Genomic DNA, 22,316 nt, shown 5'->3' on the forward strand with positions numbered 1-22,316 from the left:
AACATTCTATGTCATGTAGAAAATTAAGGAATGCAAAAAAGGAAATTAAAAAAAACAGCCAAAAAACACACTCCCATATCAAAAAAATTTTTGAGAGAGAGAGTATGAGCAGGGGAGGGGAGGTGGAGAGAGAGAGAAAGACAGAGAGACAGAGAGACAGAGAGACAGAGAGAGAGAGAGAGAGAGAGAGAGAGAGAGAAATCCCAAGCAGGCTCAACACTCAGCATGGAGCCCGCCCAACACGGGGCTGGGATCATGACCTGAGACAAAATCACGAATCGGACACTTAACTGATTGAGCCACCCAGATGCCTCTCCGATTTCAATTCTTAAAGGAGCAAGATGAACACAATTTTGGAGATTTTACTTAACCTCAAAATCATTTTCTTTTGATGGCATTGTAATAGCAACGTAACAGGAATGTTTTCACCATGTGAATAAAACACAACAGTGACATTGTATTGGTTTGCTTATTCAGCCAAGGCCGTGCCAGTGGTTTTGACGAAAAATGATTCACTAAACTGGTGAGAGAAAAGAAAACTTATTAAAAGTTCTGGGTGATGGAGGCGTTAACCAATCTTACTGTGGGATCACTGTGTAAACAACGTGTGTGTATTAAACCAACACACTGTATACCTGAAGCTTACACAGTGTCACATATCAATTAAAATTAGAAAAAGTGTTTTTAAATTCTGCTCCCAGTTCAGCCGCAGCAAGCTGAGTGTGGCTTCTCTCCTCCCTCCTCTGGTGAGAACCAGGCTCTGACCCCAGGGCACAAGGGGCTTTAGATCTGTGGAGTCTGGCTGTGAGAGGTCACCAAGGGCCCAGCTCCGTGACCTGGAGACCAGCAGCAGTGGGCGAGCGGGGCTGCGGCAGGTGGTTCACACAATGACTCCCTGTCAGCAGTGGGTCAGTATGAGCCCAGCTCGTCAACGGGGCTGAGGACGGCTGGTCTTGGTGGCCGTGTGACCAGGTCTGCCAATGAAAGACGGGGGGTGGGGGCAGGGGACGGGCGGGATATTCCTGGAAAACAGCCTCAAAGGAAGCACTGGGCCCATGCTTTGCCTGACCCTAGAAGTGCCACAGGCTTCCTGTTGGTGGCACAGGGAAGGAATGAGCGAGTGCGGGGACACTGGTGGCCTCTCTAGGTATACACTTGGAGCCAGCGCACCAGGAGCCAACTCCCAGTATGGTCCAGTGATAAATGTTGTGTGCCATTCAAGCCAGCTGAGTCAGAGCTGAGGCTGCCCATCAAAACTGCCCGCACTGCTACACGAGTGCAGATAATAACCTTTCTTCTCAAGTGTCAACTTCAGGGACACACAGAAAAGAGCAGAGAGCAGAAGGCAGAATGGTCTAGGCCCTGAGGACACAGAGACAACCCCTCCCGAGCAGCAGCTCCCACAGCAGAGTGGGCTGGGCTCTCCAATGTGGCCCCGCAGCCCTGTGTCAGCAGAGTGGGTCATGCGGTCCCTGCTCTGCTGCTCGGTCCCAGGCAGGCACCTGGTGGCGGGTGGCCCAGTCACGAGCACAGGCCCCAGTTGTTTTAGGAAAGGCTAAAGGTCAATCTCCAAAACCAAACAAAACTTACAACCACTTCTCCCCAGAGGGTCATGCATTGTGATACCTGAACTCAATCCAGGAAGATTAACCTTACTTTTTGCCTTTTGTGATTCACCACAACAGCCACCCCTGAAAGTCCCCTGTGCGCTGTGCCGCAGCAGGTGCAGGAAGAGCTGGTCCTGCTCTCGGGACCCCAGCGCCCGAAGCTCCCACAGCTCTCCCCTACCGCCCCAACCCCCCCCACCCCCCCACCTGCCATGCTGGGCTCTCGCCTGGGATACCTGATCCCAAGCTCCCCACGCCAGCAGCCTCTCCCCCTATGGAAACACGTTAGAGCACAGCGAGACCCCACGCAGCTGGCCCTGTGGTGTGACGCACGCACCCTGACGTGGCACCCACAGGGCAATCACGGCGGCCGCACACGGAGGCCCATCGACACCGCGCACCCTGCTCCCGCCAGCCCTTACCTTCACTTGTTTCGGATGGACTTCCTTCTCCTTCATGGCTTCCAGCGGCTGTGGGAACCTTCCAGAGGCGGGAAGCAGCACCACAGGACTTGCTGTGGGGGCATCGAGTCTTCCCGAACCTTGGCTCAGCATGTCTCCAAACCCCGAGCCATCCCCTAAAAACACAGCACAAAGTCAGGGTCTACACTCCAATTCTCTGGCAGTGTACTGGGGGACACCCTGCAAGTGCCAGAGATGTGGCCAGACCCCTGCTTCATGGTGCCACATGAGGCCCCGGCCCTGAAGACGACATCAACAAACCACCAAAGACGGCAAAAACATGTTTATAAACGCCTAAGACTACACAACCACACAGATGAAGAAAAAGTTTTCACGTTTACCATGTTAACATCTGTGACTCCAACATAAAACCCTTCGTGGTACCTTGGCTCATGTTTACTCTTGTGCAGAAGTATGTCTCCTTATTCCCCGAAGACAGGACAGAGCCCGCAGGGCTCACACGGCAAGCACTGTGGCTAACGCGCCCGCAGGGCCCACCCAGCGCACCCGGAGGCGGCTGTGCAGACATGGAAGACGCCAGCCCGAGGCCCCCGTGCAGGCTGCGGGACGAGCAGCAAGCGTCTGGCCAGGAAAAGGTGAACATGCCTGATGGGGTGGGTGGAGACCAGCCCTGAGAGCAGCCAGCCTAAAGTGGAGAGCCCTCAACAGTCTAGCATCTGAGACACCAGGAGCTCCTGATGGGAGGGGCCTCAGAAAGGAATGGGACACCACTCAACAGCATGCGGTAGGTCCCTGAGCCTGCAGCCCGCTGCCAGTCCACGGAGACCTGGAAAGCGGAGGGAGGCATCCTAAGAAAAGCAGGGTCAGTCCTTGCAACTGCTTCTCCGACTGGCACCAAGCTTGGGTGGGCATGAGGGGCTCAGTGTCCCCGGCAAGGCCCCTCTGAGCACAGAGCTTCCAGTGAGTTGCTGACGACTGCCCTGCTAAGAAGCTGAAGGCCTCAGACACACCAAGGAACACTCAGACACACAAAACAACGCAAAGCAGACTCAAAGAGCTGGAGGAAATTCAAAAAAGGCAGCAAACACAAGAAAACTTCAGAAAACCCAGAATATCTTCAAAGAAGTAAGAGAGAAAATATTATTCGTAAACAAGGAAAGGAAGTTTCGAGAGAAAGGAAAAGAGGATGAGAAAGAACAACTCTTGGAAATTAAGACACAGCAGAAATGGGAGCATTTGATGTGAAGATTAAGGGATAAATTCTCACAAAGCTCTTTAACAAGTAAGAACGTAAGTACAAAGAAGTGGAAACAGAAAAAATGAGAAAATAAGAAAATGAGTCCAGTGATTAACAGGAAGTATGGCAAGATGAGAGCCACAAGGAAGTGAACCACATCCCAGGAAGAAGGAAGACGCACTCAGTGCAGAAGGACTTGTTCCCGGTAAGCCGGCAGCGCTGCGCCCAGGTGCTTGGCGGCAAGGGACCACCGTGGTGCTGGGTGACATCAGGGTCTGGATGGCAGGCAGGCAGGCAGGCACTCAGGAGTCTGAAGGAAGATGACTTGTCACCCATGAGTCTGCACCAAGCCCAAACTATCAACAAACATCAAGAAGGTGCAGACATTCTCAGAAAACCCATCTCACACATGCTTTTTCTGCAAATGCTTCTAGAAAACACACTTTGTCAAAACTAGGACTACCAAGGAGGGACATGGGGTCTGACCAGGCAAGCAGAGACAGCACATGAAGGTCAGGTGGGCAGGTGAAGGTCATGTGGGCAGTGCATGCCCATGCCTACAGACAGCATGGGCAGGACCCGTGATGGAGAATAGGAAGAAGCAAGGAGAAAGGAAACCAGCTGTCTGGGAAAGGACCCTTGGTCCCAGAAGGTCTGTGGGAATCTGACAGGGGTGCTCAGAACACACATGCTCTGTGGTGAGGGGACAGAGCGGGACAACGGGGCCACCTTAGAAAAACAAGGAAGGAAAGTAGAAGAAATTGGCAGCCAGAAGTTTAAACATGTTCTGTAACTAGCAAATGTGACTTAGAAATCTGTATCAGAACAAATTTCTGGAAGCTGAACGTGGGCATCCCCAGGGAACAGTGGTTCGGAGTGGGGAGGCTGGAAGGCACTGTGCAGAACCACTCCGGGCACTTACTTCATGGAATAACTCAAAACTGAAATTAAAACGTTGCTGGCCCTATTCTGCACAGGCTGAAGCGTCCATGAACTGTACTTCACTATGGTCTAGTTTTAAAAGGCACTGAATTAAGCCAACGATGACTTTTTTTAAAAATGCTGAAACATCTCCTGAAGCGATGGACTTATCAAAAGCCAACAATTATAGAAAAAATTACAAGGTTAGAAGGTCATGACTGGCAACTATCCTAATGATGACGCAGGCAACAATCATTACTGGAGGCTAACACTGGTGTGTCCGAGTCTGAGAAACAAGAGACCACAGACACGGTCTCCGAGTACATCCCCGCTCCCTGACACCGAGCAATCTAAAAGGAAAACTCAGAATAAAATCTGGCAGACACCGCTGCCAAGGGGTCCACGCTGGCGCCACACACCGTCTGCCCTGATGCCCCAGGAAGAGCACGGCGTCACCGTGCGCGCTCTCAAGGACCCCCATGCCGACGACCCTGCTACAAGCATCCAGAGGAAGATGCAGGAACCGCCGGAAACGTGAGGGTCTCCTCTCGGGGCCCACACGGCACAGCCTCGCTCCCGTGCAGGGCGCCAGTGAGGATGTCTGGGTGTTGAGTGCAGGGACCGCACTCCACGAAGTGCACAACCAAGCTTTCCAGAGTAGCGCAACATCAGGCCTTCAGGTGCCACTGAGCACAGAGGACAGAGACGCAGACGGGCACAGCCAGTGTGCATGGCAAGCGTGGCGAACACCAAGCTGGGGGCCTCCATGCTGTTCTGTCCCCTAAAACCTTAGAGTTAAAAAGACTGACTCACCATTATCACTTCTGCTGTTTTTTCCTTCGAACCCAACAGGAGAGGATCTGGGCTTTTCTTGAGCATCAAGAGATGTTACAATAAAATCTTCAACATCTTTCTCCTGTTCAAATAGGCAGGTTTTTAAACGGTCGTCAGATAGTAACTTAATACATCACAGAACTAAACTGGTCAGAGGGAAACTTTCTAAGGTCTGAATTTATCATTTACCCATACAGAACCCAACACATGTTTCACACCTGTGGACATAATGAAATCACGGGCTTTAAAGAATTTAAACAAACCCAGCCACAGTTCTCCAGGATTATTTTAAAGAAGTCAACAGCAAGTATTTCAGATTAAAGGTAATTTTTATGGTAGTGTGTATGGTAATATACGTGTATCTCAAATAACAAAGTCCTCTGTTAGTTGGTTTTTATTGTATCTAATCCAGGATATGCAAAATCTCAAAATTATTACGTAAGAAGATATGATTTATCTCAAAAATAATTGTTTTTGAAATAAATTAGTATTGTATGTAAAATCTCTTAAAATAAATCCAGGAAACAGATTCCAGCCAAAGAACCTGAACAAAAACTACACAGGAAGATGGGTTTACGACTGTACTTCTCGAGTCCGCACTGGTGAGTGTGCACAGGCCTGGCGGGAGTGTCTGAGTAGGACTGATGCATGGCACGTGTTTGTAAGAATAACCGAAGTCCTAATTATTCACATTACAATGGACTGTGGTTGGCGCTGTGGAAAGCTGACCAGGGGATTGTCGGGTGCGAACCTACACCTGGCCCACAGGCCCTGTCAGGAGATGAACCAACAATGGCCGCAGCTATGATACTGTGGGCCCTGCAAATACATTCCCATGGGAACACGCTGGGGCCCTGGGCATCCCACAGACGCTGAACCGGGGCACCACCCAGGGATGAACACTTACCACGGCCGTCCGCTGCACATGGTGGTCAGTGGAGGGAGCCCTGTCTACAACCAATGGAGACTCTGCCCACCTGGAGGCCTTTCCTGCCGCTGACCCGCCCAGGTACCAAAGCAGGTCCAACTCGTCAGCCTGAAGTGAGGCACTTGTCCTGTCCTGCACAGAGGCATCCAAGCTCAGGGCATCTGAGCAGGGCGTCAAGGGCAGGCTGGGTGCAGGCTCAAGGGTCGAGTCCTTCCTGACAACCTCGGGTGAGCTCCAGGAAGACAGGTCCATTGCCCTGAGTGCGTTCTTCACAGGACCGGGCTCCTGGGTATGGGTTAGGTCGTGGGAGCCACTGTGCAGGCTCACTTGTAAACAAAATGATCCATCCTGCAAATCAACCCTATCTTCCATGGGAACATTTGGCATTTCATTTCTTACCAATGAATCCTGATTTCCACTAAGGTCAATTAGATCACATGTGGTTTTATCAACATGAAATGCATCAACAAGAGGCAATTTGTCAGTTTCTTCACCATTACTGGAACTGTCACTCAAATTATTTTCTAAAGCATGTGAAGATGCCAATGGCTGCTGAAATTTGAAATCCTCTGTCTCACTGTTCTGGAAGTTCACAGAATGCACCAGACGGTTCAACTTTTCTTGAAGTTCTTTCACCTGACTTATGAGACCAACTTTCTGCAGCTGACAATCTTCCAGTAGTTTTTCTTTATTCTGCATGTGGAAAAGAACATGTATAAAGTAAAATAACTGAATTACAGAGTCAAGTATTTATCAGCCAATTTCAAAGCTGTCTGAGCAATTAAGAATGAGCCTCCATGATGAAGCCCTCGGGTCCTTCCAACTCTTGAGATTTCAAGCTTTTTTAATTCCATGAAAAACAGAACCAAAGCTGAGAACTCAGCCTGCAAAGTGAATGCTGCAGAGGACTCTGGGAAGGTGGCCGAGCAGGAAGCCCCAGGAACCTGTCTCCCACCTGGGCACCAACGGCACCGGCAGCACCTTGTCTGCTGTAACTCTGGAGTCTGTCCGAGGCTTGCAACTTCCAGGGGGAGGCTTGGAGGGGAAACTGCAGCTCTCAGCACGGCAGCAGCCACCCGTCTCCCAGCCCCAGCCCCTCGGCAGGCTGGTGTGCACCTACTCCTGGAGCAGCTTACACACAACGTGTGGGAGCCACGGTGGGCATAGGACTATCCCACAAATGGGGGGGGGGGGGGGGGTCTGTGCTCCCACTGCTGCTTCTGATCTGGAAGGTGCAAACAGGTGGGAGACCACTGTCATAGCCCCTCCCCCTCTGGCTCAAGTGACCTGCAGGAGATTTAAAGGGCTGGTGACCTTTTTTTCTACCACAGCATTTTTCTCTGTTTTCTTTCTGGGGAGAAATTAAAAACTAGAACATTCAAAGACAACTGCATACACAGAAGAAATTAGAGGAAATTACATGTACCCAGGCAAAGGTGCAGGCTAAGAAAAGATCTGAGAAGACCTGAAGTTTACATCTCAAGCAGATCCTCAGCACAGAGACCGCATACAACAATTAAAAAACAAGAACAGGGGCGCCTGGGTGGCGCAGTCGGTTAAGCATCCGACTTCAGCCAGGTCACGATCTCGCGGTCCGGGAGTTCGAGTCCCGCGTCAGGCTCTGGGCTGATGGCTCAGAGCCTGGAGCCTGTTTCCGATTCTGTGTCTCCCTCTCTCTCTGCCCCTCCCCTGTTCCTGCTCTGTCTCTCTCTGTCCCAAAAATAAATAAACGTTGAAAAAAAAAAAAATTTAAAAAAAAAAAAAATTCAAACAAATGTTCTCATCAAAAGGGCATGGAGATATGTTTGCTACACAGAGTTAGAGAACAAGTCCTCTCCAAACAGAATTAAACTTCCTGTGGGGATTTGATGAACATATAAAACCAGATTTAGGCATCTTCGATCAAAACCGCAGGCACGGGTGTGTGGGCCTGGCCTGAAGTCCCTGGGCCTACACCTGCACGATTCAGAACCTGCAGACTCTACACAGGGATGCGGTGTACCTGGCACGCCACAGGAGAGTTCCCAGAAAAGCAGAGCTGGAACATCCTGCCGAACTGTGCAACGTCTACACTGGCAGGCTCGAGAGCCAGGGTCTAATCACACTCTGCCACCGCCCTTAGGAAAACCTTTAAACCAGCCACTTTTGATTTCTGGAACACCTTGACCCTGTAACACTTGATGGGCCAATGTGCAGCCCCCAGCCCAAGTCAGCTCTCGTGTTGTTTCTGCCCTGGTGACGAGAGTGCTCAAACTGCTGCGTTCCAGATTACTATGCTCTTCTTTGTCAGGAGCGTAAAGTCAAAATATGCAGGGAAAACCCCTGAGGTTCAAAAAAATAAATGCGAGCTTTCAAAGTAACACTGGTGATAAAGGCCTTGAGCCACAGAGCAGCTGTCCTCACACAGAAAACCCTAGGGACAGGCCTTAGAGTCCAGTTAAATCCTACTGCTATCACTAAGGGAGAAGTAACTGCTCATTTTTCATAGGCTAGACCATGGGAAATGTGCATTTCTAGAGAATACCTAAAAAACAAAACAAAACAAAAAAACATGTAGGAAACTTCAAAACAGATGTGAACAGACCACTCCGAGAACACAATAGAGCTGCCATCCATGTAACACTGGTCTACGCCCGCTCAGCACCACGTGCTGTGTGCCCAGGTACCTTCATCCTTCCCGGCACTTTGCCACGGTCATCCATTCTCAAGTGCATTTCACTCTTCACCAAGAGCAGCTCAGACTCCAGCTGCTTCTGGCAGGCCGCGAGCACAGACATCACGCGGTCTTGTCTGTGTGGACCTGGGTGGTCTGGCGTCACCGGGGCTTTGGCGGGCTGCAGATCACCGTTAACTGCACTCTGCAATAAGCGGAGAAAACAAGGATGACGCTCGTGAAGGCAGAGCTAAAAGCACCAGGAAGAACGACGCACACGGAGCACAGTCGTCGGGCTGCCTGGGACTTCCCGGAGCTCCGGAGCCTGCATGTTGGCCAGCAGGGCCCCGAGGGAAGGTCCACAGGTGGCATCAGCAAGTCCCCGTCTCCTAAATCACAAAGGACAGGAGACCAGAGGTGAGCACTGCACACACGGCCTGCTCCCTGCCACAGCAGGCCAGGACGTGCTCGCCGTGACACGGGCACCGGCCAGGAAACCCCACAACGCGCGGGCCAACGGGAGCTGCTCCACACAAGCTGCAGATGGCAGGGGGCAGCAGGCAGAGAGTCTGGAGTTCTCAGGACCAAACTGAAATGAACTTAAAAAGTGTTACACAGGGGAGGAGTGTTAAAAATTAGAGCAACTGAGGGGTGCCAGGGTGGCTCAGTCGGTTGAGCACCCGACTCGTGACATCACGGTTTGTGGGACTGAGCCCCGGGTCGGGGTCTGCGCTGAGCATGGAGCCTGCTTGAGGTCCTCTCCGCCCCGCCCCCCCCCCTCTCCCCCTCTCTCCTGCTTGCACTCTCTCAAAATAAATAAACTTAACAACAACAACAAAGTAACTGAATAGAGTCCAGAGAGGAAAATCCAAGGAGCCTCTTAAAACAAAGCCATCTCTGCATTATTTAATGTTCCCTATCATAGGGCTTTGAAAACCTTCAATCACTCTCAAAGATATGAAGTTTAAAAGTATAGGAAATAGTGCAGCCCCAGGTTCCATTGTGTACACATGTTCTGACCTGAGGTTCTAGGGACTTGAAATGCACCCAGGAGCCACGAGCTTCAGATTCCTCTCTCTACAGCACCAGAAGCCACCCTCTGGGAACTCTATCCCCCACTGCCTGGCACACGAAGGACAGTCATTGACTTAAAGAGAAAGGAGGAGGAACAGTAGGTCCTCCTGGACAGAACATCCAACCATCCCTGGTCTAGCCAGAGTGCTCTGTGGTCTGGGTCAGGGCCTCTTGCAGGTGCCAAGTGCTCCCTGGCTCCCCCATGTGTGCCCCGCCCCCCCCCCCCCCAGCATGCCCCTGTACCCTCGTGTGTGCCCCTGCTCCCCCAACACACCCTGTACCCTCGTGTGTGCCCCCACTCCCCCAACGCACCCCTGTACCACCGTGTGCCTGCTCCCCAAGCGCACCCCAGCCCCAGCTCCCTATGCACAGAGGCTGTCCCTTCTGCGGACCAGGAAGGAACAAGGCCCACCTGTGGGTCTCCGACACGGCTGTTAGGGGCTGTGCCCACGTCCGGCCCTGACGCTTTGTCATCAAAGGCCTCTTCGCCCCCGGGGCCTCGTCCCTGGGAGCTGCCCTCTGCACGAGGGTGCAGGTGGGCCCCTCGCGCCTGCTGCTTGTCCAGCTCCTTCTGGCACCTCAGAAACCGTTGGTTCAGCACCTGGAGCTGGCGGCTGAGGCGGATGCACTGCGCTCGGAGCCGCTGAAGCTCTGGGGGCTCATCCTCAGCGGTCAGGGGCTGCTGTTCCAGGGAACGGCGGAAGCGGGAGAAGGCAGACAGGATGGTCTCCAGCTCGGCGGAGTGGGCCAGTTTCTGCTGCTTCAGAGCATTGATTTCTAAATCCCTTTCTGCAATCTTCGCTTCCTTTGCTTTTAGGGCAGCTTCAAAGGCTCGGATCTGGGAGGCCATGCCCTGGACCTCACCCTCCCTGAGCGCTGCGCTGTGCTCCAGCTCGGCCAGCTTCCGCGCGGCGGCCTCCTCAGCGGCCTGCAGGCGCCGCTGCAGGGCCTCCAGGGCCTGGCCGTGCCGGCGCTCCTGCTCCGAGAGCAGCCGGCCCGCGGGCCCCGCCGCCAACAGCGCCTCGGGGCTGGCCACAGGGTCGCCGGGCAGCTCGCTGACCTGGGCCCCGAGTGGCGCGGGGCCGCCGAGGGAGAGCTCCCTCTGCAGCCTCTCGATGACTTCATGGAGCTGCTCTATCTCCTCTGCCTTATCTTTCTGCAGTTGCTGCTGGTTCTCTCGCAGATTCTCGATGACGGACCTCAGCTCCTCGATCTCTGAGTTTCTGTCACAGGGAACCTGAGGAAGAAGCACGTTCAGAGGTGAATGAAACGTTCCACCTTCAGAATTTCCCTCCTTTAATCTGAGGTTCAGGAGCAACTTTGAGCTGTGGCACCAAATTAACAAATGACCTTTAATACCTGAAAACACCCGAATGCTGCACTCCCACCGCATCAGGGTTACCAAAGTGCTTGGGAAGGGACACCCACGGTGGCCACTTTGCCTCTTGTTTGGACACTTCCTCTCACTCTGTGCCATCACCGCCATGGGCAGAGGGAGCTTCCCTGGCTGCCTCTCCGTGGCACCTCCACACTAATGTCACCACCCTTAACGTGTATTTTTTTAATATTCAAGTAACGTCGATCTGCTTGGTTTTACTGAAGGGAGATTTTAGGTTTTAGGCATGGTTCTAACACTAAAAGACAAACAAATGAAGAAAATCAGGCTTGAGGACTGGCAACACTGAAGAGCAGGACCGAGCCAGGTGCATGCATGGGGCCGTCACTGCCGCCACCACTGCTCCGAGCCTAGCGCTGTGCCCCCCTGGACCTTGGAGAATGTTTCCACTCGTGCTGGTTAATGTCACCCTCAAGGTTTTAAGGTAAGAAATGTTATTACTGCTACTTTGAAGATAAGACAATTGAAACGTAGGTGTTAACTATCTTGCCAGGTGGAAAACCAGATTGAAATCTCTGTCAATACAGCTCCAAACTCCATTCTAGTGACTAAGCCATTCGTGCTCCAGTTTACCATCTCCAGCTAATTTCTTATAGTCCAATGTTCACTTCCTGAAAACTGAGGGTTTCACAACAATTCTTGGTTTCACTAGTGCCATTTAATTCCTTTAAACTCAAATGCAAATCTGGCCAATACTGAAAACAAAAGAAAACAAGTTAATTTTTGGTTTTGGTTTAGAGAATATGAGCTATCCATCACACACGCATCCACCATGTTGAAATCTGCACCGAGAACTGTACGGCTGGCAGAGGTAGGCCCTGGTGAGGTGCGACCCTCACCGCCAGCCTGCGTGCCCCCTGTGCTGGGCACCATGCAGACTCTCGTCTCCCCTCAGACACCTGAAGGGAGTTTCAAGGGTGATTCTGACAGCACACGACGTGGGCTTATTCACTCTAAACACCCAGACATGAAAAGGCAGGTGCTACAGACCAGCCACAATCGCGACACAAACAGAAAACCTGAAATACAAACCTAGGGCGCCTGTGTGGCTCAGTCGGTTAAGCGTCCGACTCTTGACTTTGGCTCAGGTCATGATCTCGTGGGTCTGAGCCCCATGACGGGCTCCATGCTGACAGTGTGCTGCCTGCCTGGGATTCTCTCCCTCTCTCTCTGACCCTTCCTTGCTCGCTCATCCTCTCAAAATAAGTAGATAAACGTAAAAAAATATATATATTATATACACATACATAAATATAAACCCAGCACATGCAGGTGGCTTTAAAGAGTAAAGCACTAAATCGGAGATGAGCCCTCTGGGACGCAGCACGGCTGGAGCAGGCAGGCCAGAGAGGGGCACCCGGAGCCCAAAGAGGGAAGACCGTGCGGGCCAAGAACTGAGAACAAGGGTGGACACTTGGGCCAAGAGCACGCACGCCTGGTCTCCTGCAACGTGTGTGGTACTTCCCATTTTGGGGGAAGTGGTCCCTTTCTAGGCGGGACACCGCAGAGCTGACAAGGCCTGGTGCCACCCACCCCCGGCACGCTTGCCCCCGAGGGGTATGTTGGTTCTAGGGGTGCCGGGAAAGGCCTACCTCACTGAGCGTGCCCCTTCCCATCCCGGCCAGCTGAGCCTCGAGCTGCTCGCTCACACACATGATCTCCTTTTCTTTGTTCTGCAGAAATGCCTGTGGAAATAATCACAGTGATGCCAATAAAATGTGACTATGGGAAGCGGTCCCCTGACCTGGCAGACGTGCGGTACCCTAATAAACCCATGAGTGTAAATACTAGCGTTCAATCCGAAAGTGGTTTTCTGTATGTTTCCCACTGAAGGACGCCTGATGCCTGCGATGGGCCTCAAACCCGGTTGTCACCAGCATCATGTGACACTGCCTGTGAGGGTCACGCACCCAACAGCGACCGGGGGTGCCACAGGCAAGGGCTCTGTACGCAATGCATCACAATTCTGCTTCCTTTACACCCTGAGTCTCCTCAGAAGCATGATTACACTAAGGCATTAGAAGATTTTGAAACAGAATGTCTTCAAAAAAAGGAAGGAAGGAAGGAAGGAAGGAAGGAAGGAAGGAAGGAAGGAAAAAGAAAGAAAGAAAGAAAGAAAGAAAGAAAGAGAGAAAATTAAAAAAAAAAAAAAAAGTATTTTTCTTCGTCCTGCTCATAGGAAGGGTTAACAACCAAAAATCACCTCTCCGAGAACAGGGTGTCTATAATGACCCAAATAGGTAAGTGGTGAACATTTACTTTCTCTTGACAGCTTCTACTGTCAGACAAGTGTGCCCCTGCTGCCGCTGAGCTCCAACAAGCGTCCTCTACAAGACTCGCTCTCAAGACGCACACCAGACCCAGAGGCTGGTGCAGGAGGCACGGGGTCCAGGTGGCCCTGGGCTCTGCCCCCTGCACACCTTCCAGAGCCACCCCGGCTCAGACCTTGGAGCAGAAGGCAGGCATCTCCTGAAACCCCTGCAGCAGAGGACTATCCTCGGTGCCCACGGTGTCTGGGACCCGGGGCTGGTGGTCCCTGGGCAGGTGGTGGCACGGGCACAGACATGGAGCCTGGTGTCTGGGCAGGACTGCCCGGCTCACCTTCAAGCGAGCATTCTCCTCTTGCAGTTCTCGCAGGCTGACGGAGGCACGGCTGCTCCGTGTGTCCAGCTTCACGTTCAGGTGCAGCCCTTCGTCGCGCTTGCTGACTAAGTCATCCTTAATCTTTCCTAACTGTTCTTTCGAGTCTAAAACCTTTCGTTAAAATAAGAGAGAATATTAAAAAGTACCTAACATTCTAGTCCACTTAATGATTACGAAAGCTACAAATTAAAAGATTTAAGTACACGACAAAAAAGAGCTACTGATATTTTATAGCCCACACCAAGCTGTTACCTACAGTAGACACAGACACACCCTTCCGGCATCATTTGGGTGTCCTGCCCCTCCACACAGAAGGGCAGTGAAGGCCACCAGCAGCCCTGAGCAGAGGGGAGTCCCCCATGGCCCCCCACACTTGCCTCACTCTCCCGCTGCCGGAGCGCTGTCTGTACTGCCTCTAATTGGACTTCTGGGCTCTCAGGACAAGTGCCTGCAGGAGGTGTGGGGCAACTGCCCTCATCGAGTTTAGACTGCAGTGTGGACACCACTCCACGCTGCTCCTGTAATGCCTCTTTATCCTGTTTGAGAATAAAAGAAGATTTACTTTAGGCAAGTACTTCAGGAACTGGGGGCCTCAAACTGTGCTCTGAGTGCACGGTGTCCTCAGCTCTTCCTGGAGCTCATGTGCACACAACTGCACATACCTGTGCACCCCTGCACGCACCAGACACACAATCTATAGACCGGCTGTGCTCCAGAGCACAGATCTGCTTGGTGAAGGATGTGACCCCAAACAGAGAGCCAATGTGTGTGCCAGCGAGGTCACTGCAATAAATTCGTCCTTAGTAATTATTCAGGAAGGCACAAAAATGGTCTCTAGACTGTTGGCTATTCAGAAGAAAATTGCAAAGAACCTGCCAACAAACAGGGCGATGGCTCATCAGGGCACTGCACATCTGTAAGATGAACACTAACGTCTCATTAAAAATTTTCAAAGGGCATTTAATATGGACAAAAGAGTCACAATAAATTAAGTGGACAAAAAGTTACATCTTTGTGGAAGGGAAAAGGGGCATTTTTTATACCTATAGCATCTAATATGCTCAGTAAATGTTTGCTGAGGGAAGGGAGGAGGGATGAGGAAAGATGGAGGAGGGAGAAAAGATAGAGGGGCAAGGGAGGGAAGCAGGAAGAGGGAGGGAGCAGGGACAGAGAGAAGAGAGATGGCAGGAGTGAAGGAAGAATGGAGAGAGGCGGGACGGACAGAGCAGGGATGGAGGGGAGAGGGAGCAGGAAGTATGGAGGAGAAAAGAGGGGAGGAAGGAGAGATGGACTGGGCAGGAGTAAAGGGTAGAGGGAGGAGGGAGGAGGGATGGGTGGAGCAGGAAGGAAGGGAGGAGGGAAGAGTGAGAGGAAGGAAGAAGTACAGAGGGAAGAGGGAGGACGGAGGGAGGAGAGATAGGTGGAGCAGGGGCAGAGGGAGGAGGGAAGAGGTCAGAGGGAGGAGGGAGGGAAGAGAGTGGAGGGAGGGAGGAGAGACAGGTGCAGCAGGAGCAGAGGGGGGAGGGTGCAGGGACTGATGCAGCCACCCTGAGCCGAGCTGTCCCCGGGCAGCACAGAAGAGGCCAGAGTAGGGGCAGGGCTCCCCTCTCGTGCTGGGCGCCCCTCCCGAGACAGTAACCGCCCAGGTCCTCGCCCCCGGGAAGACCCCTGACCTCAGTTAACTGTTGGCATCTGCATTTTCGACAACCAAACACACCTGACAAAACTCTCCTCTCCTTGAAGCTGGACTTGTCACAGGATCAAACCAACGACTGTAAAGTAAGGTTTCTCACCAATCCCCGCTTTTCCAGTAAGCGTCTAACCTCTGGTGACATGAAATACATGAAAGTCACAAGCTCAACTCCTGCGACTAACAGCTGGAGAGGAGGGCCGGGTGGCTGGGTCGGACGCCTGGCAATCAGAGGGCGTCCGCCTCGACCTCAACTTCAGACACAAAGGACGATGTCTGTGCCACAGACGCACGCTCCCGATGGCAGTGCACCCAGAGAGGGCACGGACTCTCCTGACCCTCTCCCCGTGCCTTGCCCTCTGTGTCTCCTCATCTGGCTGTTCCTGAGTTGCACCCTTTCTCAACACACTGGTGATCTAGTGAGTGAACGGTTTCCCGGAGAGCGCTGAGCCACTCTAGCAAATTAACCGAACCCAAGGAGGGGCTCGCAGGAACCTCCATCTGTACAACAGGACTTGCCAACGGCCCCTGAGGGGGCAGTCTCGTGGGACTGAGCCCCTCTCCTGTGGGGGCTGACGCCACCTCCAGGTGGACGGTGTCTGAGTTACACGACCTCCCACCAGGGTCTGCCGAGAACTGGATGTTGGCTGTGCGGGCCACCCACCCCCCGCCCCCGGCCCCAAACAACTGTCAAGAGATCGGAAGCAGTGAAGTGTATGCAGCAGAGGGCTGGCTGGCAGCCAGTGAGACACGAGGGGACGCCCCCTTAGAGGAAATGAGGCCGCAGTGGACTCCGGCACGGCCCGCTATGGATCTGCCAACCCCCGGTCCTCCCGGCACGGTGCGGGCACAGCGGCACAGGTGGAAGGTGCCCCGCCGACAGCCCCGACCGAGACCCCACAGAGCCTCCACGCGACAAGGGCCGCTACCTGCTGCAGCGCTTTCACGGTGTTTCTCTGCTTCTCCAGTTCTTCTCGCAGTTCAGTCGCTTCTCTTCGGCAGCTGGCATTTGTCTCCTGGAGACGTTTAATTTCCTGTTCCTGGATTAACACTTGTCTGTCTGCCAATTCTTTCTTTATAACCAGTTCATCAAACCCATCTGATTTCTCTCTCAACTTTTCTTGTAGCAATTCAACCTAAAACAAAGAAATTGCTTGAGAAATACAATAGTTAAAACAGCCGTCTTCCAAATAAGAAAGCATACAACACAACTGAGGAAACACTGATCCTGACGAGTGGTCTACACGGAGACTACACGCAGGAGCCTAGTGAGACAGAAAATTGTAATGCGGGTGTTCTCTCAATAAAGACGTAGAAAAATATTAATATGACACAAGATCTGTTAGGAAAACAAAGTTAATCTTGTTAGTAGGGAAGGAAAAGCTATTCGGCAATACAAGGAAAGGACTCTGGGCACAGCAGCCCCCTGGGCAGGGTCCAGAGAGCCAGGCCGAGTGAAGGAGGTCAGTCTCACACGGGCACAAACTGCTTGTCTGTTTGTGCAACTGCAGACATGACACAACTAACACAGAGGCCAGGCTAGTGGGTGGGAGGGGACCCCACATCCGTGTCCTGGCTGTGCTCCCGGCTCGACCTCTGTGGGCATCACCCCAGGGAAGTGGGTGAAGGGTGCACGGGACGTTTGTCTTACTGCTCACAGCTGAAAATGAATCCACAATCATCTCAAAATATGTGTAATGCTTTAAAAGAAGAGGCAAATCAGCTGCAGCCATGCCAGGCAGAAGGAAGCAGGCAAGTCGGGCTCCAAGCAAAAGGAAGCAAGAGAAACAAGCAAGCAACGAGCCCACGTGCGAGAGGGCCCCTGGCCTCCCCCGCCCCACGGGTCATGCGGTGGGAGGGCAACACGCCATACCTCCTCATCCAGCTGCTCCTGTGGTCGTCGTCAGGTACATGGAAGGCAGACAAGGAAACCGAAAGGTAAAACTTCAAAGCATCACAGAGGATGGCTACCCCACGGGTACAGCGTGTGACGGGCTGACTTACATCGCGGACGCACGGGCCCCGTGGCCGGGCCGCCTGTCGGAGCTGCTCCTCCAGCCTCTGGATCTCCCGTTGAAACTCCTCCCGCTCGTGTTCCCGCTCGACAGCCTGCTCCTGTCGAGAAAGGCGGTCTGCTGGGACAGCTCACAGACGCTGGCGGGACACAGCGCTTCCCCTGGCTGCACCCACCTCCCGCCGAAGGAGAGGGGGCTGCACGAGGTCAGGGGAGGGGACAGCCTGCTCAGATGCGGACTGCTGCGGCCAGCACTTCCCTTCCACACGCATGTCACTACCCAAAGAATGGGCTCCGAGTCACGGGGCACTTTGTGAAGCATAGTGAAATGCAGAGGGACGGCCCTGCAGGTGCAAGGCGGGGAGGCCTGTGAACGTGGACGGGAGGAACGTCACAGAAAGCAAACGGCTTGGGCCCAACTGGGGGAGCTACAGGCGCCTCCCGGGTGCTGGGCACGCAGGGCCTGCAGCCTGGGCTGATGGAGGCCCCCCAGGCCATGCACATGAGGGGGCCCCTCAGTCACACATCACAAACGTGGACAACCTCCGAGATGAGCACCAAGCAGCAACGGGACCACAACAATCTGGCCGCACGTGAACCCAACGTTGTGTCGTGGGACCTCACGCTATGAGGATGACTCCGGGGCCACAGAGACAACCTATCCCGGGTGCTTACGTCCATGAACTGGCGCTGGCTCCGCAGATGCTTGTCCAGAGCCGCCATCTGCTGCCTCAGCGCCGAGAGCTCCTCAGCCTGCTTGGCACACGCTTCATGCCGAGAGAGCTGTTCCTCCAGCTCAGCCTCGAACACCTTCATCTGCGAGAGCAGAACTGCGCGGTCTTTCTCAGACTGCTTCCTGGCCTCCAGCTGCTCCTGGGTTAGACACTCCACCTCCCTACGAAGAGCTGCAAGTGCAGAGAAAACAGGGACACAAGCTCCATAGCTCGGGGCAGGTACGTGGGCCAGAGCGGTAACAAAATGTGTTCGGCAGCGTCCCCGCACAGCAGGGACATCCCAGGAGAGAGCCCACCCCACGTCCAGCCTTCCCAGCAGCCCCAGACCAGAGCCTGGCCAGGGGCCGGGGGCACAGTGTCCCCTGAGGCTCCCAGACCCCACCCCCTGGAAACAGGGGGACACAGCCACGGCCGGGGAGGGAACACGCACTCTGCGAGCCAGTGTGAGCCCGTATTTAGCCAGATACCTGGAGAAAATAAAGTCAAGTACTTCTGCAAAAACAAACCAAAAAAACTGCCTTTTAAATTAAGATTGGCTAGGGCGCCTGGGTAGCTCAGTCGGTTAAGGGGCCGGCTTCGGCTCAGGTCATGGTCTCGCGGTCCGTGAGTTCGAGCCCCGCGTCGGGCTCTGTGCTGACAGCTCCGAGCCTGGAACCTGCTTCAGATTCTGTGTCTCCCTCTCTCTCTGCCCCTCCCCTGTTCATGCTCTGTCTCTCTCTGTCTCAAAAATAAATAAACGCTAAAAAAATTTTTTTAATTAAGATTGGCTAAAATAAAACATTTTGAAGACTGAAAGAATATATCTTGATATTCCCAAAAGACGTATCAGCTAATTTTCCAGGAATTATTCCTTTATGTATACTCTCCGATATGGAAAAATAAAATGTAACTTAAAACCTCCATCAGAGGGAACACACGCCCGGATGTTCACTGTAAACATGCTCAGTATGCATGCAGGGCCGTGGTGTCTCAGAGGAACAGGGTCCAGCCATCGGGAAATCAAAGCCAATCTAAAATTAACTGGATGATAAGGCCACATTCCAAGTAGAAACTGGAAATTAGTAAGCACCTATAAAAAAAGGAGGCTCGCCTCTGACGAATCCTGAAGTGTTCAAACCATCTCTAAACTGAATTTTAACTTCAATAGTTTTCACTTACATTTTTATGCTTTCAAGACTCATGTCGTTTTATAAAAATCTGTCAATCTTTTATGGCAAACTACCACCACCACTTCATGCGAACAACTCAGCAATTATGATAAATTAGCCTTAAACATGCAGTTAGAACACCGACATCCGCACCCCTGGAGTCAGTGCTGCCCGGTCACGCACCCAGACAGCACCATCCTCAGAGCCACGTGCCGCAGGAAGGGCGGCCCAGCACACGTGGCCTCCGTGCAAGTGGCACTGCAAGGAAGGTGTCCTGTGGCCGTTCGGGCCACGCTGAGGGCCACCTACAAAGTCGGGCCAGCACAGAAGCTCCACTCAGGTCCCCGAGCCCCTCCACGGACACCCACCGGGGCCTCCAGGGCCACCACCCCCCCGACCCCGCCCAAGCGGCACACGCCGCAGCAGAAATGCTCGCCCATTTTCATGTATCAATACTAAAGATTAAAGTTGGCTTGTTGTTGTTGTTGTTGTTAACAGTCTGCCACAAAAGCTTTGAAGTAGTTTTCTTTTTTGGTAAAAAATTGGGGAAATCTGGTGCAGACACAATGCATATCACACGGCAGCCACTTGTTTGTTTTTACAAACCTGAGTCCTCATGTGCTATGGTAACAGGAATGCCTATGAATGAAAACACACAGCGTTTTCAGAGTGGAAACATGAAGTCAGACAACAGGGTTCTAGGGAGTGTATGCGTTCCTGGAGAGTCTCTAACACTTGTGCTTTTCTGTAGCACCGTGACGATTGTCTCAATGTCTGTGACCCCCCCTCCCCAATATCCATATGTTGAGCCTCACGAATGGGATCTGAGCCTAAGAGAGACCCCAGAGAGCGGCCCGCTCCTCCCAAAAGTGAGGACACGGTGCAGAGGCTGGTGTTTATCAGAAGGCGGCGTGCCAGCGCCTTCATCGTGGACCCCACCCTCCAGGGCTGTGGGCGGCCAGTGCCTGTTGTCTGCAGCCCGTCCACGCCTCCTGTGACAGCAGCCCAGGCAGACTGGTGCCCTGGAGCTGCAGCGCGTCCTGGTTGCCCAACAACTTGACACCGACTTCTATTTGTTTATTTATTAATGTTTATTTACTTATCTTGAGAGAGAAAGACAAAGCCCGCATGAGTGTGAGTCAGGTCGGGGAGGGGTAGAGAGATACGGAGAGAGAGAAATCCCAAGCGGGCTCCACACTGTCAGCGCAGAGCCCAATGTATGGCTCAGTCTTCCCAACCATGAGATCACGACCTACGCTGAAATCAAGAGTCAGATGCTTAACCCACTGAGCCAGCCAGGCACCCTGGCGCCGACTTTTAAAGGAGACAAAAAAGCCCCCGTGGGACAGATGGCATCGCCCTGAAAGCAGCCACGAGACACCCCTCACACCCACAAGACACCACGCCAAGAGGTGAGGCAGAGCTGAATTTCGCCACATGGCACCAGGACCTCCAAGAACTCTTGGAAAGCTGGTCAACATTCACGAGGACCCAAAGCAGAATCAGGACCAAGTGGCCACACCCTGGGCCACACCTGGGGGAGCCCACAGTCAGAGAAGGTCAGGAGGTGTTGTGTTGTGCTGGTGGGCAGCATTTCACACAACTGACACATGCGTGAGTCCCCACACAGAAGCACAGGATCCTGCAGCTGGGTGAATGGAAGGACCAGAGGTCACAGTAAGACATGCGAGTGGGAGCGGGGCTGATGATGTAAGATGACCCCAGCTGCACAGGAAGTACACTTCACTGGTGACAAAGGGAAGGAGCAGAGACTGGCCCCGCTCTTCTGCCAACGAGCACCGGGGCTCTGGAAGCTGTGGCCGAATACAGGAGGCCAGGCCTGTCTGAGGGGGTAACCAGAGACACAGAGGTGCCGGAAGACGTGTGGGAAGGGCCAGGCCCAGGTGTGGCAGAGCGTCTGGGGATGGACCTCACGGAGGCAGGGCCGCTCAGGCCTCAGGCAGCGAGGACAAGGCTGTCCCCCAGCACAGGGCTACATGGTCACTCAGCTGGTCCCACTTGTCTGTGTCTCCCACAGGCCCCGGCCCTGAAGTCCCAACACCCTAGAGCTTACCACCATGCTCACGGTGGTAAGCTCGATCTTGATGGATGGGGCATGGGCCTAGCCGCCCCACATACACGCAGGCCGGGGCAGTAACACCTGAGAACGGGTGGAAGGGGCCCTGCACTAGGAAGGTCTGTCCCACTGGGAAGCGCAGCCCATGAGAAGTTCCAAGACAGAAGAAAACGTGTTTAAAAAAATAATAACTGACAAGTCCTCAGACCCACACTCATGCTCACACATGCTCACAGGTGCACACCCACACTCACATGCTTGCTCACACACCTGCCCACTTGCACACATCCTCCCACATGTGAATGGAGCCTTGCCTGAGAACAGCACGGCCAGGCGCAGGGACAGAACCAGGAGAGACCAGGACAGGTCAGTGTTAGGGGACACAGGACACCGGCCTGAATGAGGAAGGAGCAAACACAGAAGAACCGGATGCACAGCTTCACAACCAGCAGAGGTAGGTCCCTTCCACCCAGAGAGACATGGGAAGTGTGGTGACAAGCACCAGAGGAGCAGAGGTGGACCCCGCGGCTGTGGGCACAGCGCACACAAGACATCCCAGATTAGCTCTGCAGAAGTCATTAGTAGGAGATCCACAAGACACAATTAAAGGTGTAAAGAGATTGAAAATAAAGGGTGAAAATGACATATAAGAGATAAGACAAAGCCAGATTAAGGTTTCAATGTCAAAAATTTACATCAAAAGTCAGAAAAGGGACAGGTACATATAAGCAGATTGATGTCACCAATAGCAAGTCAAGCAAGAAGATGAGGTCTGGAATGATTACACACAGACCTTCTGAAACATCCCACGTGGGTGGAAGCCAAGGCCACTCACAACTCGCTCTGCCCAAAGAAGCCACAGGCCCACCAGACCCACACCTCAGCAGCACGTGAGCCTTGGCAGACACAAGCCCAGCACCTACCCAGGAGGGCGCACA

At 53.1% G+C, this 22,316-nt stretch overlaps 1 protein-coding gene across 11 annotated transcripts in view; it reads right to left on the reverse strand.

Annotated features, from left to right (window-relative positions):
• Window positions 1-22,316, reverse strand: part of PCNT (pericentrin) — a 127,777-nt gene that overhangs the window by 26,190 nt on the left and 79,271 nt on the right. For 10 of the 11 annotated variants that reach the window (XR_007149669.1, XM_047846856.1, XM_047846855.1 and 7 more), the window contains 12 exons: window positions 18,095-18,324; window positions 17,410-17,520; window positions 17,279-17,296; window positions 16,335-16,541; window positions 14,093-14,251; window positions 13,674-13,826; window positions 12,665-12,757; window positions 10,089-10,913; window positions 8,616-8,807; window positions 5,929-6,642; window positions 5,001-5,103; window positions 2,030-2,184 (listed from right to left, as the gene is read on the reverse strand). Coding sequence is in view for 10 of the 11 variants with exons in the window: in XM_047846856.1 (XP_047702812.1) it covers window positions 2,030-2,184; window positions 5,001-5,103; window positions 5,929-6,642; window positions 8,616-8,807; window positions 10,089-10,913; window positions 12,665-12,757; window positions 13,674-13,826; window positions 14,093-14,251; window positions 16,335-16,541; window positions 17,279-17,296; window positions 17,410-17,520; window positions 18,095-18,324 (2,960 nt within the window). In the remaining variant the exon portion in view is untranslated. The remainder of the gene's footprint in view (window positions 1-2,029; window positions 2,185-5,000; window positions 5,104-5,928; window positions 6,643-8,615; window positions 8,808-10,088; window positions 10,914-12,664; window positions 12,758-13,673; window positions 13,827-14,092; window positions 14,252-16,334; window positions 16,542-17,278; window positions 17,297-17,409; window positions 17,521-18,094; window positions 18,325-22,316) is intronic. The other variant, XM_047846854.1, reaches the window with a different exon arrangement.

Source organism: Prionailurus viverrinus, unplaced genomic scaffold, assembly GCF_022837055.1.
Source record: "Prionailurus viverrinus isolate Anna unplaced genomic scaffold, UM_Priviv_1.0 scaffold_42, whole genome shotgun sequence".
Classification (NCBI taxonomy): domain Eukaryota; kingdom Metazoa; phylum Chordata; class Mammalia; order Carnivora; family Felidae; genus Prionailurus; species Prionailurus viverrinus.